This window comes from Dermacentor variabilis, chromosome 1, assembly GCF_050947875.1.
Source record: "Dermacentor variabilis isolate Ectoservices chromosome 1, ASM5094787v1, whole genome shotgun sequence".
NCBI lineage: Eukaryota > Metazoa > Arthropoda > Arachnida > Ixodida > Ixodidae > Dermacentor > Dermacentor variabilis.
The window spans coordinates 241,853,425-241,873,608 of record NC_134568.1 but is presented as its reverse complement, the minus strand read 5'-3'; the positions used below and the strand labels follow the sequence as shown (position 1 = coordinate 241,873,608).

The following is a 20,184-nucleotide window of genomic DNA, read 5'->3' as shown; positions in this document are numbered from 1 at the left end:
CCCACAACGACGCTTACTATTACACAATGTAGCCTGACTTCCTGAGTCTAGGCAATATTAAAGAAAACCTACGTTATACAGGTGATGTATATATGGTCAAGGCACTATATTTGTAAAGTAGTTTTCTTATGTAGTGAACAGGTACTATAGAGCAAATATCTATGACAATAAGTGCTGCATATAATGCACTATAAGCCTGAGCTCATATTATATAACTGTTTGCAGTGCGAAAAGAGGAACCAGGATGAAGGCGCCGTGTAATAAAGCAAAGTTCTCACATGAAATCACAATTTCCAAAATGTCCACAACAGATTGCTCCCCTCACAATATAAAGTAGACACTGCTATCATGATGCAAAAATATGCACACAATAAAAAGCCATGCTTTGAAATGAGGTAAAGTCAGATTGACTTCTTTATGAATGCCGCAGTAAACATACAACCGGTGTAAAAAGAGGCAATGTAATATTGTGACTATAGACGTTATCACATTTCTGAGGAGACATTAAAGCAGCCACATGTTGGAAGCTCAAGAATGGTGCTATAAGCACAGAAAACACAAATACCATCAAAGCTTGTAGACAAATACAAAATAAATGGAAGAGGGCCGTCATTTTAAACAACTATATAACTATATATGCTAACCTATATGTATGTCAGGTGCATGCGCCTGCAGTTTTTAGAGTATCAGTTTAGGAAATGCAGCACGAATCGCCAATAGTATACCAACATATACCTGCACCTTAAATACCATAGTAAAATCTAACATCTCGTATCACCTCGAGCAAACATGAGATCAACTTGTAACTCAAATAGCATTTTAAGTTTGACAACACTCAATGCAACAAATGAAACAGATACACTGAAATTCAGAAAAAGACTGAAGCCATCCGCAGAGCACATACTTCAGCATTTTGGGACGTACCCTGTCTTAGCACATTTGTTTCTTGAACCTAACACAAATTCTTCTTTTTCAAGAGTATGAGAAGATTTTTCAGGTGGTTTGTGAGCAGTCCACGAGGCACTGTTGTGTCCGGCAGGGTAATTTTTTGCAGCAGCACAAGCGTCGGTGAGAATGCAGGCGGGTACTCAAGGTTTTTTTATGTAGTAGATAAGCAGGCAAAACATGAGGGCCCGCTCTATGTTTCCACTTGTGATCCTTATAATTTTATCAGCACTTCCTGCATAAACACAAGTGTGGGCTAAGGAGACATACACATGAAGTGCCATGATTTGCTGCTCATTAGGCAGAGCAGTCTGCGGAATGTCACATTAGAGACATGAGCAAACATCCATCAAAATACCATGGCAAAAATGCTCACCAGTGTTAAATAAAGTCATAGAATATGCTACGTTAATTTCAGAACATTCATATATTAATTGAAAATAAATTTTAAATCTTGACAAAGCACATTTTGCCACAGCAACTGATAGATACATGCAAAATTGTCCCAGAAACCTCGTTAATCAGTGCGTGCTTTAAATGGCCTTGTAGATGCTTACCAATGTCGATGAATGTGCACTCACATTGCTCTTTGCATGTGAACGCTTCTGCTACTGCTTTTAGTTTTTCCTCCAGGTCACCAATCTTGCATTGAAACTTGAGTTCGACTTCGATGCAGAGTTGGAAAAAGGAGGTATCATGAAGCGAAAGTTGTCAATAATATTAAATGCAAAATCAAACTTTTGATACCCCTCATGCCATCAGAGTTGAAAGCAATAGAAGTTTTAATTTAAATCACTTCAGTAACAGTTGACCTGATGGCAAGTATTCTTTCCACAGTTTATAATTTTATAAATCAGTGACCTTCCATTCCCTACAGTAGAGAATTAGACAAGGGTGTGTTTCTCTGCTCTTCTAACACTGAGACATAAACATGCACTCACATTGTTTTCGAACAAGAAATACTGAGGCAAATATTCACTTATTACGCACCGAGCATTCTTGAAGGGCACATGGTGACCTATGTGTACAAATGTCCTACAAATCGCTACAGCAAATGGAACACTCTAGAAACAAAAATTCTGTGTCTATGGTGCGTTTAAGTTCAGTAGTCACTAAAAAACCTGCACTACTAAACATGCAAATTGATCGGCGAGTAAGGCGCAGAGCTTTAAAAAAAAAACTTTTACAAAATTTGCATTTGTGTACAGACCACTAACCTTTCGGGCAACCTGGCTGTGGGCCCTGCTGGGGTACCTCGGTCATTCCAGTATTTTGCTCTGTGTGACCAAGGAAGAATAGCGTAAAAGACGGGGTAATTTCACAACAATGCGCGATATTATGCCATGCTATCCCAAGTCGCTGCCGCGGTGGAAGGAAGTGAGCTGCTACGACGGCACGGCTACGCTGTGGGGAGAGCGCGGCACTTAAAGGGACACTGAGGAAAATATAACACATTTTTGTCGTTACCAAAATCTCATATTGAGCCTTTCATAGCTTTTTTCTTTCGCTTGTCCGAAGCCGAAATACGCACTTATTCCTGAGAGATATTGAAGTTTTTCCCGCCGCTCTGATTCAACCCCGAACTCGCTGGTGATGTCAACGGGAAGAGTGACGTACACCATGCTGTAAACGCGTTAATTCAAACTGACCGCCCGCACCTTGCACAGCCGTCGTATAACTTCCGTTTTCCACGGTGGTCATACCGTTCATGCGGCACTGGCGCCTCAGTCGAGCAGTTGTTTTGCATAAGGAATGGAGTGTGCCTACACCGGTTAGGTATACAGCCACACAAACACGAGCCCGGAGTGTGGCGCTGAAAGCTTTCGAAACAGAAATCAATACACAAGGGGCGAATATACGTGCAGAGTTCTATAAAACAGGTCGACTAATACTAATACAGTTGCCGTACATTGAAAACGTGCGCGTTCGTGAATATACAAAAGCATAGACATCACAAGCAGCGCACACGCACGCAATCAGGCAACACCGGCAGGTGAGGGGCAGTGGTTTCACAAAAGTGCAAGGTGTTCTTTTTTCAAAGAAGTTTAAAATTATCAGGTGTGCTGAACCCACTAATCTTTCGAGCTGCCAAGCTGAGAACTCTGATGCGGCACTGCGGCAACTTCACTCTCTTGTTCTGAACCACCTAGGTAGAATACAAAATAAAACACGCGATGGAATTTGTTCACAGCATAACGAGAAATTCTGTCAGGCTATCCATGTTCGCCGCACGCCGTCTATGTTACACGGAAGCCTCAGTCGAGTACGTTTGCTTACGTGCTGCATAAAGCATGGACAATGGTTCTGTAGTGTCACACATATTTTCAATCGTACCCGGCGCACAAACCGATTCAGAAGCAGCGAAATTACGCGCAGAGTTCTAGAAATCAGGTTTAAAACACTAGCGGTCATGCGGTGGAAGCGTGCGCATTTATCACTGCACGAAATCTCGCACAACGCCACCACGTGCGCACACAGGAAATGTATAAATAACTGTGGATTACCATCATATTGTTCAGAAAACGCACGCGACGACACTAGGCACCTGAGGCAGTACTTGACTAAAAGAAGTATATCACAGATAAGCAGATATATCGAGCCATTGTATCGCGATCTCGGTCAGTCATGCACTCGTATAAACAGAGTAAACCTCATCTGTGTTCGAAATGCACTCACAAAAAGAGCTCTGCAAACAAGCGCGCTTTGGAAAGCAGCGCATACACTAGATTTGAGAAGCATTAAGCCAACGAAGACCTTGCACGCCGTAAATGCGGCTCTGAAACAAAGGGAACTTACCCAACTCTGTAATTCTGCCATGGGCACCTGGACAGTGGTTGCAATAGTCGCAACGGCTGGAGTTCTCTGCAGAGTCGTCCGACGAACAGACAACGATGTGCCGCCGACAGGCGCAAAAAGGTTCGTTGCAGCTGCCGCGCAGCACACCCCACAAGTCCCTGCTGCTTAGCGCCATTACAGATTTTGTCGCGCGCACACACATACCAAAAGACTTCAAAATGGCGAACAAAGCAGAGAAGAACCGCCGCCAGAAAGCGGCGCGGGTCAGCCGAGCGGTTTCTAGCGCGTATCGGAGCGACCGTCGTGCGATATTTTGAGCACCTCTCCTTACAGTTACCCGTTTATTGCGTGCTTGCTGTTCTCATTTTAGCCTACTTCCGACTCGCTATGTCGACTGAAATATTGGAAGGCCCGCAGGAATGTAAGAAAGCAGCTCGTCGAGTTGCGCACTCGGCCTCGCACATCCGGTTACATTTTCTGCCGCCTTCTCATGTGCTGCCCTTCTCCGTCTGTGCTATTAGAACGTTAACTGCGATGGTGTTTAACGCATTTCGGCTTACATGGCGAAGAAGACACAAAAGCTGTATTATCTCATGCCAGGATATTACGTGTGTATTGCTATTTTACGTCAATTAAGGTGGAAAGCTGGACTATTTGGTGCATATTTGTAGGAATATAAACCAGCGCAGAGGACGGAGACACAGTATAGCAAAACAAAAAACGACGGTTTGTTTTTCTCGTCGTCTTATGTATCTACTGTGTCTCTGCCCTCTGCGCTAGTTTTTCTTCTTGCAAAAATGAAATTTATTTGCGAGGTAAATCATCTCACCCGGCAGTGAGAGCGGGCTTAGAATAAATGGCACATGGACCTTGTTTTGTAACTCACTTATGGACCGAATAATCAAGCTGTGCTGTAGCATACTGAGCCGCAAAATACTACCATTGCGTTGCATGTCACAGCTTCTTTCAACGCTGAAGTCATACTTTTAATCACGCGCAAGAATGCTTGTAACTGCCATCCAAAAGGACAGTACTGAGCTCATACGGCAGACTGTCACAAAGTGTTTATAGTGTTTATGTTGTAAGTGTATGTAGTTTGTAGTAATAACATTTATCCTGTGGCCAAAACCACACCAGCGCTGCCTCTGAAATAAATATATTTGCGCACTTCAAGCAACAAACGTCCTACATACGCATGCGCAGCTCCTTGCTTCTAGAAACATAAGTTACCGCGCTGCTCATAGGTTACGGCGCAAAGGTTACATGGCGTCATTTGTGATGGTAACCTATAGATTGCTTGCATGTTAGATGTTGTAACCTTTAGAAGGCACAAAAATATAAAAAACAAGAAAACAAACCACTTGTAACCTTTATTTCATAAGTTACTCGCGCCCAAAAGTTACATCATAGGTTACTGTGTTGTAAAGAAACACACGCACTTCGGCGGTGATTTCTTTATTTACCCTTTTTTAGAACGTAGAAATATTCCATATATTATTCGATATCGGACGTTTGTTTTTCTCAAGTACACGTATTCGTTTCGAATAAAATAAATTTTGCTATTGGAACACCCCTATAAATTTCTGCTGCTTTCCCCGTAGTCAGTATAGATGACATTAAAATGAAAAGTGTGCCGCACCTTGTGCGGTGCGGCGAAGTCCGAGCTCCTGAGAGTTTGGAGAGGAAAGCAAAACCGCACAGTCCCCACCAGCGATGAGTTAAAGCTCAACGTCTACCTCGAGGGGAAGCCGATACCGGAAAAGACGCTCATCAGAATCCTGGGGATGTGGATACAGTCAAACCAACGCTGCACCCACACCCTCGCCCTACTCAAGGCATCCGCCCTACAAGTGGCCCGCATGATCACGCGCATCTCACACAGACGCCACGGCATGCGAGAGGAGGACACACTCAAGCTGGTCAGAAGCCTGGTCGTCAGCCGAGTGGCATACAGCCTCCCATACTACAATCCCGTCAAGAGTAAGATACAACAGGCGTACGCGATTCTACGCAAAGCCTACAAAACCGCACTCCACCTTCCCCACAACACCTCAACCGAAAAGTTCCTAGCCTTAGGACTACACAACACCTTCGAAGAATTGAAAGAGGCGCAACTGGTTTCCCAACAGCGCAGACTACAGCAGACCCCATCTGGCAGGGAGCTCCTGAAGAAACTAGGCTGCGCCGATCAACTTCAAGAGATACAGAGGACCGAAACAATTCCGGACGAGTATCGCAACACACCAAAAGTAGCACCCATAACCCGGAACATGGATCCCAACCTGCACAAAGCACGCAGAGAAGCGAGGGCTGAATACCTACAAAAGACACTAGCACCCCAAGAAAAGACGGTATATGTGGACGCAGCCACATACGCCAGAGCAGCGGGGCAGAGCTACAGCAACACGGTAGCAACGGTGATTGATTCGAACCTACGCGAGATAACCAGCGCATCACTACAAGGCTGTACGAAAGTCGAGGCTGAAGAAGCGGCCGTCGCTCTAGCGGCAGTGGAGGGATATCGGTCGAAACGGTCTCTAACAATCCTTACAGACTCACAAACGGCGTGCCGCAACTACCTACGCGGCAGAACAGGGCACGGAGCGCTCCGCATACTCCGCTCCGGAGACCGCATAACACAACGACAAACAAAAGAAGAACCAATTAGGTATACGATAGTATGGACGCCGGGACCCACGGGAGTGGCAGGGAACCAAGAGGCGGACAGGATAGCTCATGGTACACTTATTACCGAGCATCCAACGTAGGCGACCTCGAGGGGACCGAACCTGTACCCCAAGACTATTCGGCGATACTAAATTACTACAAGGGCTGCAGAAAGCGGTATCCACCACCGCACAACTCCCTTAGCAGAGAGGACTCTGTCGCGTGGAGGCAGCTACAAACAGGCTCGTACCCGAACCTAAACGTACTCAGCAAAATTTATCCCACACAATACAATGACAAATGCCCCTGGTGCCACGAAACACCCACGCTGTATCACATAACGTGGGCATGCCAGAAGATAGACGGGGTACCCGTTATACCAAACCCGAGTGCGGAGCAATGGGAGGGAGTGCTGTCCAGCGATCGCCAGGTCGACCAAGAAGGTCTGATTCGGCGAGCACAACTGGAAGCAGCATCCAGCAGAGCCCTGGACTAAGGGCAACCGACCGTTGTGCTAGAAGATGGACGAAGCCATCTGAAGACCGCAGAAGACCAGCGAATCTAGAGCTAATAAAGTTTTTCACTCACTCACTCACTCACTCACTCACTCACTCACTCACTCACTCACTCACTCACTCACTCACTCACTCACTCACACTCTTGCGACCATACTGTCTAAGATGAGCGCTTTCTTCTTTTCTTTTTTTAGGACTGCTGTAGCTGCACAACATTAAATGGGCTTTCTGGCAGATGAGAGGCAAAAATAAATGTTTTTTTTGCATGTATATAAGCTCGATTTTTTGTTAGTGACAATCGTACAAAGAAAGCAGACAATGAAGACTGAGAAATAATACATTAATGTAAAAAAAACATTAATTTTTGTCTCCCATCTGCCAGAAAGCGCGTTTTTCGCGCCTCTGGCAAAGCCTCACATGCGGACAAGTCGACACTCTGCAGCATTGCGCCATAGGGCTGGACTAAGTTTACTGAATCGGTTCGCGAACCATTTCAGTGTCTGGAACTGGTTTGCGAAGCCTTAATTTTTTACTTCTCCGAAGCGGAGATGAACCGAAATCAAATCGGAGCGCGCTGAACCGGTATTTTTTTTTTCGGTTCGACACCCTGGAGTCATCAGGCTGAATAAAAGCGTACAGAACACAGAGTAGTAAAGCAGCTTGATAGACCTGCACGGCGGTTGCTTGATCACACACCAGCTCCTGAAGCATAAATGCACGCAAACTAAGGAATGAAGTTATAAAGAATTTATGTAGAGCCCCATAACTATGTGGAAATTCATGTTATGCAAAGCCTTTTGCACGTATCTGGCTGTCCAGCACCGTTTCGAGTTTCCCATAGCGTTACCAGAAGGACCAACGTGTTTGTGCAAGGCGAGCACTGACACAAGCGAGCGTGTGTCTGACGACAGCGGCAAGATGACGACGACGATGGCGCCGATGATAGTATGACGGCGATGACATGATGGCTATCTTTTCTTTTTTGTAATTCGGTGAAGAAACAGTTACAACAATCTCGATTACGATTTTGCCGATCCCGAAGGCTGTAAGATGTCGCGCTACGTAGAGCTAGCTGCTCCTAGGGAAGGACAGGGGCATATGTGGGCCGATCCCGAGAGCGGTGCTGCTTAAAAAGGGTGTTAAACTGCAGCGCCTTCGGGAACTCGTGTTAGAACGCGCCGCGTCACTTAAAAAAAAAAAGAAAGAAATTTACATACCTGGCCGCCGACTGCGAAAGCCGCAAGCGTGTGCAGTTGTTTAAAGAAATGAATATATTGTAGGTGTAACAGCAGAGACATTGTGGGAGCGTGAGTTATTTTTAGGCTTTTTCATCAAATAGAGGGGCGATGATTGCAGTAGTGGCACAATGTTGACTTGAAGAAGAGCAAAAAATAGGTTTCTGGAAAAGATAAATTAACGAGATCCTTAGTTCTCATTAAGCATGTCTGTCGATCACATGACTCTGTCTTCCGAGAGAGGCCGCTCAAGTGCTTAGCGTTCTTGCTAACTGCGACCCCGTTCCTGTGTGGCTTTCGTTGATATTGCTTGTGTGTGTTTGCCACAATTTTGGTTCTTGTCCTGGCTCCCAAGTACGGCGTTTATCTAGCGTGTCTTTCTCTCTGTGTGGCAGCAATTATATGGACACACCAGGCGAATTTCCGTCGTCGTAGTTCCTGTGTTCCAAGAAGTTTCAGAAAGGTTATGAAGAAGAGACAACGTTCCATACCACTCTGGAACTGCACTCTGTTTCATAACAGAGTTCATGCATGATTTTGCCACGAATTTTCCCAAATCAATGCATATTGGGTGATTCAAGTAACTTGAACCAAAATTTACAAATATTGTTTCATAAACGATTGAGACCATCAGTACATCGTTCGTATTCGCCCTTAGTTAGGCGTAGTCTATATTGAAGTACGATTATTTAGCTAAATATCTAAGTTCATTTATGCAAACATTTAAATGTTTGTTTTAGGGCATAGGCGTGATTGTAAAAATTAATAACATGAAATGCAGTTGTTTCTGTGACGTTATATTGTTTTTTCCCCCGGACTCTAAAGAATGCCCGCAAGACATAAAAAAAAGGAAAAACGTGACGTCACTGGGCGTTTGAGCGCCTGGGTGTGCCGGGCTCTCAACCACGTGTTTCCAAAGTAAGAAGCCCGCATACCCGTCGCGAAAGCCGGCCAGTGTGTTTCGATCCGCTCTTAGCGCCGGCCTATCGCTTATCATTTTGGACCATGCTAACGTGTCTGCCTAGATGACGGAACCTATCGCTTCCTTTTACAAAAAAACATGACGGAAAGCGCTGCAAGCAATAGGCGCAAGCGCGCAATGACGTCATTTCTTTTTTTAGTATATTGCGGGGTTTCTTCAGAGCGCGGAAAGAACTACGGTAAAAAAAAAATATGTAATGGAAACAAGTTCATTAGGGACTACCAAGCACGCGCTACAACATTTACAATCACACTTGTGCTTTAAAAGGAACATTTGCAATTTGTCATAATTGATCTTAGCTATAATTAACTATCTAATTGCACTTCAAAATATACTCTGAATAACCGCGGACGACTATGAACAATGTGCCTTTCTTTTTTTCAAATTTTCAGTCGTTTGCGATGTACTACTTTCTTTTAAAGCTTGGTTCAAGATAGTGAAACACCAGGTGTAACGTTTCCGTTTTTTTTAATCACACTTCGACCTCTATGCTTACTTAGAAACCTTTTTAGATTGTTTCCTATCCCTCATATTGAGTCCCACGCTGTTCGGGAGTCGAAAGGCAAGCAGAAACTGCGAGCTGTGGTTGTGGGAGTTGTGTATGTCATGCCACTTTCGTGCGGCAAAAAGTACTTTGGGCAGACTGGACGCTGCCTTAAAATCTATTTTCTATCAGGAACTCAACAGGCTCGAATATGGCTGCGCATTGTAGAAATTGCCCATGCAAACCTTTGTTTGAAAAAAAAACAACAACTGAAATATTGCATAAAGGTGCAAAGCAAATCAACCGATAGATTGTAGAAGCTTACTCTACGCATATCAACCTAGGCGCATGCGTCAGCCAGGCTTCGATCTCTCTGCATGATAAAGCTTTTGAATGGCAAGATAGGCTGACACCCGTTCACCACTTGTACGCGTCACGTGATCACGTGGTCCAATTCTCTGTATATTTAATCACTTGTTTGAAAAAATAAACCAGCTGTCAATCTGCGCTCGTATCATCCTCCTTTTGTCCTTCGCCCGAATTGTGCTGCCCACCCATAAGATTATGTTTGGGCTATAGCTCCTCGCAATAGCTCATCCCCATTTCGCTGCTTTGTAAGCTGCCATAAATATATCTGAGGCGTGCAGTAAATTACTAACAAATCTTTACGCTGCGTGGGTTCGCTCGAAGCGTCCTTTTTACTTAGTATATATGCTAAATTATGCTATAGTTCTTCTTTTCACCGTGGTATTGCACACGGAAATATATAGAAATCATCTTGTGCTGGGGGTGGGGGGGGGGCGCTGCTGATACTCACTGTTTACCGTATGATTTTTTCACCCACCGTCCCGAAAGCTCGTAAATTTATTTCGTGCTACATTCTTTGTTTATATGCCCTCTGTGGTACCCACTATGGGACCAGCTTTTATCGTCGTCGTTGTTGTGCTAACAGTCTATGACACATACCCACAGCGGAGGGATTGGCGGAGAATTGGGCGTTTAAATGTGCTGAGGAAAAGATGTAGCTATGGTGTCAATTTCGGAAACATCTTGGCGGACACGAAAAATAAAGGAACTGGTGAACACAGGAATGAAAAAACAAACACATGCGAAGCACGGGTTTACAAAGTGTACGTTTGACATCAAGATATAGTCTGGAGTTGTGGAGCAAGTTATCGTGTCTTTACCTAGAAGTAGGGAAAAAGGGAAAACGTTACCACGAACTATATATATATATATATATATATATATATATATATATATATATATATATATATATATATATATATATATATATATATATATATATATATATATATATATATATGCCGCCGTGTCAATTGTTGCATAATTTGAACAGGGTACAATCAGCCGAGAACAAACTGTCATCGTTGTCAGACAAGAGCCCGAAATGTTGCCAACCCACAGCGTCTTCGTCGTTCGTTGCGCGCGCAATGCGTAAACGGCGCTCCCTTTTCTCTTCCAGAGAGACACAGCACAGCTGCGTCCAGACAGAGCCGCGGACCACAAGGGAGGCGGGGGTCCAGGGACGCCGCTGTTGCGACGCAGAGGTATTTCCACTGTGTGTTTACGCTATGCCTGAGCGCTATTCGCGAGCTGGCAAACGTAATTAGAGCAGCATTTAGAGGGGACCGCACGATACCAGTCCTTCCGCCAGTTGACCGAGAGACGCCGCTTAAGTTTGAGGCTCAGCATGCTGTAAGGAGGGCCAGCCCGTCGCATGCATTATAGCAGCGGCCAATGTCGCAACTACTTCGCGTAAGCTATAGAGCCGCTACATATTAATTCAGTGCAGTCGCGGTACCAGCGTCTTTAGAGAGACTTTGTCAGAAGTGCGTAACCTAACCTCGGCGCCTGCGAATGCCGGGGAGTGCCCGCGACAGACAATAGACGTCACAAACATAGGTCTTTCCTTCTGTCGCTAAAGGACAGCTCCGAACTCACTCCTTGTCGACGTCCGGCCGCGATTGGCCCATATACTCGTGGCTTGCCATGTCAGCTTTCCAGATATTCTTGTCGGCATGCTTCAATATCATGAGATAAATAACCTGATTGATTGATTGGTTGATTGATACTGAAGCTGAGCATTGCGCAGGTCCAAGCGTCGCCGCAAGGCGTGCCGACCGTGGAGCCCAGGGCATATGATTGGCCGTCCCTTGCAACGTTCATGCGGCAGGCCTACCCAAAGATGTTGCAGGAGCTCGAGAAATCATCGCGCAGCAGCGCCTTTCGTGGCTACAGACTGCTGGCCGACACTTGCGAAGGCAGTGCGTCCCGGCTCTACTGCAACATGACGTTGCCCCGAGAGGTTGGTACGAGTTTTACGAAAGCTACAGATAAGCGAGTACTAGCCTCCGCGACTTCTTCGCCGGCAGTAAACAGAGGAGCTCCTTTGTTATATTATCACATTTCCTCGTTGCAATGACAACAACAACGTTAGAAAATGCCAGCCCGTTGTTTCTGTCAGAATCAAGGTTGAGCAATTTTTCTGTCCAGACCAAAGACGAGTTGCGAGCATTGGAGAATTCACAACATCTGCGAAGAAGTTAGAAGCACCTTTACGCGTACGAACTATAGACCTACAACTGCTGGTAGCTGCCACACGGATAATATGTACAGGGCTCAGCGAATGAAACGCGATACTCGGAGCGCGTGACTGCCGGCGGTGTCCCCGCTGAGCGCTGGGGACATCAATTAATTGCGGTATATACAATAAAGGCGAGATTCTTTGTGACGCATTGTGACCTCATTTTCTCCCCCAGCGCTCTTCGGTGGCGCAAAAAGCATCGGCGGCCATGGGGTCCGAGTACCGCGTTTCAATCCCTGGACACTGTACAGTGGGATAGTGCGGTCTCATCGCATCTTTATAAGGAGATAAAAGCAACGCGTGACAGTGACAAGAACTTTATTGGCATGTCCAGAGTAACTTGATTGGGTCGGCTCCCCAATCAAGTTGGTGGCTCCGCCCACGACGGGTCTGGGAGGTGGTGACTCTCTGCGACGTCGCGGGCCTTCTGGACGACCTGTAGTTGGTGCGTGAATTCCGAGCTCTTCAGCAAGGCCTCCCACTTGTACTTGTACTTGAAGGTCGGAGCCCGCGCCGTGCGGGCACAGCCAGAGCATTTGGTCGAAGGAGCAGCATGCGTGACCGCATTTGGAGCACGGCAGCGGGAAGTTGGGGTCTATCCAACTAAGCGCTCTGGGGGTGAGATACGATCTCGTCTGTATATAACGGCCTGAGCCCTGTTCAGTTTAGGGCTGGGGGGAAGGAATTTCCTGCTGTGTCTGTAATGCGACGTAATTTCGTGATAGGTGTGCCCCGGCGATGAGAGTATAGCCAAAAGGGATAGGAAATTGTATTTACGAAATATATACAGAGAGAGACGGCTGCAGGCTAGATGTAAGAACAACACGAGCGCTACTCTGATCGTCGTCGTCACCGTCTTTCTGCGCGTTCTTCCATGCTCGGCAGGATGCGTGCTTCAGTGCGCGGGAATAGCGCGTACAGGTGGTAAGAGGATCTTTGAAGGGGCAACCCTGTGGGAGAGCTGGACCGTTAGCTCGGGCGCGGTTCGTGAATTCACGCGGCAGGCAGTTGACCCGCTCGTTAGGGTCGCAACCCGCTTGGTTAGTTATATCGTTCACGTGGGCCGGAAACCACGCTATGCTATGACTTCCAGTCTCTTCGCCCGTAGTAATACGAAAGGTTCTGTCGACGATGCCGGCTGCGTGTTTAGATAGAGCGGACTAGAAAGCCCTAACCGCCGTGCGCGAATCGGAGAAAATAAAATTGAGCGATATAAATATAAAAAGAATACACAACCACGAAGCCAGAAGGGTCACGAAAGCTGTTGGGACTTCAATTTCAGACCTGTTGGAGCTGTGTTCAGAGTCGTACAGCACACCGGTTGTCAGAGCAAATGCTCCGTGATTGCTTTGCGATATTGTGGCATGCGCAGCAACGTTACCGCGTTGGACGCAGGCGTAAAAGCAGGACTGCACAAGATATTCAGGAACTGTGTTCACTATTGGCACTCTATTTTCTTTAATGTATTTTGTATACATACGCAAAGTGCTTTTTGGAGACACATGCAAATGTATATTTTGTTATTTGCTTTCTCTTGAAAACGTCTTACATTCCTTATGCAACCTTAGGTAAACTGATACCTCTTCAAGTATATCTACGTGGATACATTGCTGACACGAGCCACAAAGCCTTAACTTCGAGGGCGAACTGTTGGCTTAGAAGTTAATACAACTTCCTGAGTGGTCTCTTTATAGCTTTGTACATTACATTGTGCAATACAATATTGGTAAAATAATGTGGTACTCTGTAGCTATAACGACGGTAGCTAAGATGGTTACAAAACGCGCGCTCTCTCTCTCTCTCTCTCCAGGCGTCAGCAGTGGGACATTTGCACACAAGCAGCAATAGCGCACTCATTCGCATTCAAGTCGTGTTCATTTGTGCTGAATTGAAAAGAAGTTGCTTACATTAGTAGTCGGTCTTTTGGTCAAGGCAGAAAGTTGGGCTAGTTGGTGTGTCATCATTATTCAAAAGACTAGCGCAAAATAGCAGGGACAAAGACAGAGAAGACGACAGGACGAGCGCTAAACGCTAATTAGCGCTCGTCCGGTCGTCTTCTCCGTCTTTGTCCCTGCTATTTTGCGCTAGTCTTTTGAATAACGGTCTTTTTTTGTTCGCTTATACTTATACAGAGCGGGCTGAGCAGAAAACATGATATCGAGTATATCAAGCTAGATTACTGTGCACTGAAAGGTTAACTATAGTTACGTTTTACTGAAGCGGCCTGTCCGCGCGTTAGATAGCATGAACAGACTACTGATTGATATGCCCAAAAGCTTGACTGTATCTTGCTGTCGTAAGCAACGATCAAAAGAAAGTTTACTTGACGGGTGCTACAAGGTTGCTTTTAATGGCCGATTTGCATATGCCTTTCGCGGTATTTTTTCACGCATTTACCTTTCTTGTGTGCTCTAGCTTTCGATAAACGTAGTAGCTTTTTCGTTGCGAGAAAAAAGCAACATTACTGTTGCCTTTTTGAGCAGTGAAGCGAAAATAACAGCGCCCTACTCGTTTCTTACTAGCCCTCGGCCCCAATGCAGGGCCCAGCACAAAAATAATTCAAGGACACCGAAGCACTTATGAGTTGTGAATGCGAAAGCATTAATGTCCAATTGAACGCTGATGAGCGGTCCTTCGAGTTATGAATTCCTCGCGGGCAAGTGAGAGCGTTGCGACGCTTGGCGTGTTTTGATTGGGCCTAATCGAGGCACGGTTCGAACGCAGGCGAGAGCTTGCGCGGATAACGCAGTCTTGTGAGGGTGACGTGGCGTCGCGGCGATGCCCTCACGCAACACCTGGCGCGCTGTCACGGAAGCAGGTATTCCTTTTCAGCCACTCTGCTTTGTCGAGGCACGCTCGTGACGGTAGCGTCGCAGCCAATGGGAGATTAGGCGCCGTTTCGCTCCTACAGATGACAGACGCCGGCTTTTTCGCTCAATGGGCCATTTGACGTTTTCGCATCTAAACATACTTTTGATACATAATGAAAATGTGCGTATACAACGTGACTAAAGCGGCAGTCGTCGTTAACATTATAAGGCTCAACTACAGGTGATGATGAAGAGCTGTCTTGATCGATAGTGGAGTCACGGAAAGCGCTGGCGATAGCCACAATTGCGCGCTCAGCGTGATAATTACACTTCGTGTTTGTCGTCGTGCACCGTGACGCTGACATCGAGAAGTGGCGAAGCACATCGTCTCTACACTTACTGTGCGCGCTGCTCCCCTCAAAATCGTTCAACGTCCTCGTGCTAAATTTACCAGGCTTTTGTGAAGGAAACTGCAGTAGTTATGGCGTTCTTCACCTGAGCTATCATAGCAGCCGACTATAAAGTTGTCATTAAGCTAACAAATAACTCCTAATTTAGCTGTAGAAAGCTTGCGGAAGCGCTGCAGCTTACTTCACGCATGGTTCGTTAATATCAGTCATAACCCTTCCTTCTATCGGTCCATATCAACGATATACCGCACTTTATTTTTCCGCTGACGTACCTCTTCAATCTGAAGCAAAGCAAAACAAAGAAAATAGCATGCTGAAAAACGTGTCGGCAACTTCACGCGGTTGTTTTGGCTGATGAAATATGACTTTAACGTGAACTCTCCATCTTTCTTTGATCATCTGTCTTGTTTGTCTCACGAAATGTCTGCTTCCTTGCAGCTTGTCTGCACTGGCTCTTCATGGAATTCCACTGGCTCTGTCATAGCCCTTTCATATCCTTTTGACTTTGCCAAGTAGTGCATCAGAGGGAGGTCTGTTAACCGCAGTATACCCAGGACTACAGTCCGCGGACTATACATGTCTAAATGTTTAGATTTTAGCGACGTTCAAGCTGTCTACATTTACTACGCAAGATATTTGTCTTCAGTATCGCTCATCCTATAGCCCAGCGCGATTCTTCCTGCCGTGACGATTTCTCCTGAGGTCACACACGAGGCCAACGTGGACAGAAATGACGTGTTTCGTCGATTTGGCCGTAACTGTTTTACTTGGACGTCACAGGGAACACTTGGAATTAATAATGAAAAAAAAAGACGACAGCGATAACGCTCATTTAATTCAGTCGTGTAAACTTTTTATCAACTTCTACTGCTTATTCGTCGAATTTCACTCCATTTTTTTTTTCGAACGAAGCAGCTGCGCAATTAAGTAGTACAAATACATATATTTTTTTTGTGCGCCGCTCGACCCCTGCTTACTATGCAACAAAGGTTGAGAACCTAACGAGATAACAAAATTGTAGCCGTAACTGACCCCTGTAGCCTGTAGCAAACTGTATAGTCCGGAAATAACGGTACACGTGAATCAATCGAGGTTAAGAAGTGTGTGCTGAAGTGTGGCATATTGAGCAAATCTTCGGAGGCCGTTTTGTCTGGCTGCGGCCGCCGCACGAGCGTATACTCCCGAAGACCACCGTATATTGAACAGACATGCACAGTGGTGATAAAACGTGTCATTTTGAAGCGCTAGCTCCCTACATAACATTTACTTTTTTTCAGCCGGAAATAAGAGCTTCTCCAGTTATAGTGTTACAAGTGTTAGTAGTGTTACAGTCCAAAAAGTCTGAGTGTCTAAAAAGGTGCGAATAATTAACACGTCATCTCCGTTGACATAGCTACATATTTTACTCCGTTAGCCTTCGTTGGTCCAGAATATACTGACGAGAAGAAATTACTGACATTGCGGCTTAGATTATTGTTCGAAGTTTCGGATGGTCTGAGTATACCGTGAAACATGTGGTCTAGATCTTTGCATCAAGGCAACTCTGCAATAATAATAATAATAATAATAATAATAATAATAATAATAATAATAATAATAATAATAATAATAATAATAATAATAATAATAATAATAATAATAATAATAATAATAATAGCCGAGCTATAAGCCATTTTCTTCGGTAGTTCTAACTTCGGTATTCCTGTTTGCTAGATCTATCTCTGGGATTGTTAGCCAGCGCCTCTCAGAGATATATAAATAAATAAACAATTAAAGAAATAAACGAATAAATAAATAAATAAATAAATCAACGAGAACAAAGAGGTTAACCGAGGGGCCCGATTTTATTAATCACATAAGACGCCAACAAATAATGACACCAAGAACAACATGGAAGTTACTTGTACTTACTAATGCAAATAAAGAAATGATAATTTAATGGAAACGAAAGTGCATGAAAGAAAACAACTTGCCGCAGGTAGGAAACAATCCCAAGTGTTCGCATCACGCGTGCGATGCTCTACCAATTGCTCATCCACTTTCATTTCCATTAATGTATCATTTCTTTATTTCCATTACTAAGTACAAGTAATTTGCCCTATGTTGTTCTTGGTGTCATTGTTTGTGGGCTTCTTATGATATAAATATATATAAAAACGCGAAGAAAGGGGGTTAACCGAGGGGCTCGATTTTTATTAGTCATATCATAAGCCAACAAACACCAAGGACAACATAGGGGAAATTACTTCTGCTTAATAATTGAAATAAAGAAAGGATAAATTCATGGAAACTACAGTGGATGAAAAAACAGCTTGCCGCAGGTGGGAACCGAACCCACAACCTTCGCATTTCGCGGGCGATGCTCTACGAATTGAGCTACCGCGGCGCCGTTTCCCCATCCACTTTCTTGGGTATTTATGTGTTCTAGTAGAACCCTGGGAGTGTTAGCCGGCGCCACCACTCACAGACCTTGGCGGCGGACGTGGAACGTCCTTTTTGCCGCAGGCGTCACGAGAACGTGATGTTTTTGGGTGAAGGCAACTGGTCAATTTCATCTACTTTAATTTCCATTAATTTATCGTTTCTTTATTTCATTTATTGAGCGCAAGTAATTTCCCCTATGTTGTCCTTGGTGTAAGTGTTTGTTGTCTTCTTATTAGAAGCCACAAGGATACCAGACAGGATACCAGTAAGCTATCGCAGGAGACGAAAGATCTGATCAAGAATATATATATATATATATATATATATATATATATATATATATATATATATATATATATATATATATATATATACAGTCGAGGGCTTTGGATAAATTTTGACCACCAGCTGGCCTTCTTTAGGCATCTGACTGTTCTTGCATTCCGTTCCAATGACAACGCGGCCACGGAGGCCGGGGAACGCAACCTCATACTCCGCAACAGGACGCATGCGGTGGCGAATTGTTTTTTACATGCTAGCTTAAGGTGCTCAACTGTTAAATGTGGACCACTAACTTACCTGACACATAGTGGCTATGAAAGCGGTTACACGCTTTCAAACTCCCCCTTATCCGAAACAAGTGTTTTCGAAGTACTGTTAAACGGATAGTTCTCACGAATATGGCGCTGTTCTGCTCATTGTGTAGAGGCTATTAAAAGAACGGATCTCTTTGACGTCAGCAAAAGCAATGCGAAAGGTTTTGTGTGGGAACTTGCGGAAAAAAATTAACGTAATTTACCTGGCAAAAAACAAAAGCCAACCAAACGTACCAGTAGTTCTATGTATCAGTGATTGTGATTTCGAATGTCTTTTGTGATTTAGTTGCTAATTATAAATGATTCTTTCTTCTTTTATATGAACGCCGGCGTACGATCTCGCAGAATTAAATAAGATATAACCGCGCGGATTTGAAATGAACACCTCAAGGCATATCCATTGTGTCGCTTGGTTTCGCGTCACAATGTGTTCCCCAGCCTTGCTAATGCTGTGCTGACGTCATCGGATGTTGTAAAAGGATGTTTAATATCATTCACAGAAAATAATCTCACTCGACGCGCATCCCACGCTCCCGTACATTTAAGACGAGTGTAAAGCGCACTGAAGAAAGAGGCGTCTACGCATTTTTTTCCCGGTGTGCTTAATCTCTATTAATTTCAACGATTTAAACATATAAACAACGTGTATCGTCATTTTTCCTTTGTGCCTCTAACATAATTGTTCTCATTCAATATGAAACCCGGAGGGGAAAACCACAGATTTCAATAAGCCTCCGAGAAAAGGTGTTCCTCCGCGAATATCGGCGCAGTCGTCAGCGGCAAGGAAGGAAGAAAGAAAGAAAGAAAGAAAGAAAGAAAGAAAGAAAGAAAGAAAGAAAGAAAGAAAGAAAGGAAGAAAGAAAGAAAGGAAAATCAAGCCCGTGAACGAACCGGTCTCATATAAATTTAAAGTAAGTGAGGAAGACAAAGAAATGATAATGCCTTGTGTGCTTATCAAGTGTGACGGCTACCAATCGGTGCAGAAAAAGTTCGGAATTTTCATTGTCTCAGTCTAAAACGACGCACTTCAGATTGCATGCTTCATCAGTAAAAACGTGTGCCGACGGAGCGCAGCTCTTCAGCAAGCTTAGCTTGTCGAACCAATATTGTCTACTTCAAGAGAATATGAACCGGGGCCCATATTCACAAAAAGTTATTTCTCCGGAATTGTTCGTATGATTGAATTGAATAGCCAATCGTGACGCTGGACATATCACTATAGCGAACAGCTGCCTACCAATGGCAGATATCACGTACAAACGAAACGCTTCCTAAATTTTTAAATCTAAGCACCACGGGTGTTTTCGCATTTCGCCCCCATTGAAATTCGGCCGCCGTGGCCGGGATTCGATACCGTGACCTCGTGCTCAGCAGCCCAACACAATAGCCACTGAGCAACCACGGCAGGTTGTTTCGAAAGAAGAATGCTTGTCTTTCAGTTTAACTTTTTTTTTACGAACGTTCACAGTTCAGGGCAGGTCGACTATAACTCCGGCCACGGCCGTATTACATGTGTTGCGCATAGTATATATGTGAACGGAATCGTCAAAAAAAAAAGAACTTCGGTAGTGCAAAATTAATTGGTGTTGCAAAAGCCGCATGTTGCGGGGTTGATTATGATTTTAGTTATAATATGACATCTTGCGTCTCGTGTGTCCGATATGTACACTACGCGCCTTGCCATGGCATTGTACGCCATGTCACATATCGCT

The 20,184-nt window shown here is 44.6% G+C and overlaps 1 protein-coding gene across 1 annotated transcript in view; it reads left to right on the top strand.

The window, feature by feature from the left end:
• LOC142563380 (cytoplasmic dynein 2 intermediate chain 2-like) overlaps positions 1 to 15,968 on the top strand; it is a 47,316-nt gene extending 31,348 nt beyond the window's left edge. Inside the window, exons 2-4 of the mRNA XM_075673964.1 lie at positions 11,111 to 11,195; positions 11,741 to 11,953; positions 15,891 to 15,968. Of these exons, the coding sequence (XP_075530079.1) occupies positions 11,111 to 11,195; positions 11,741 to 11,953; positions 15,891 to 15,968 (376 nt within the window). The remainder of the gene's footprint in view (positions 1 to 11,110; positions 11,196 to 11,740; positions 11,954 to 15,890) is intronic.
• Positions 15,969 to 20,184: the final 4,216 nt, after the last annotated feature.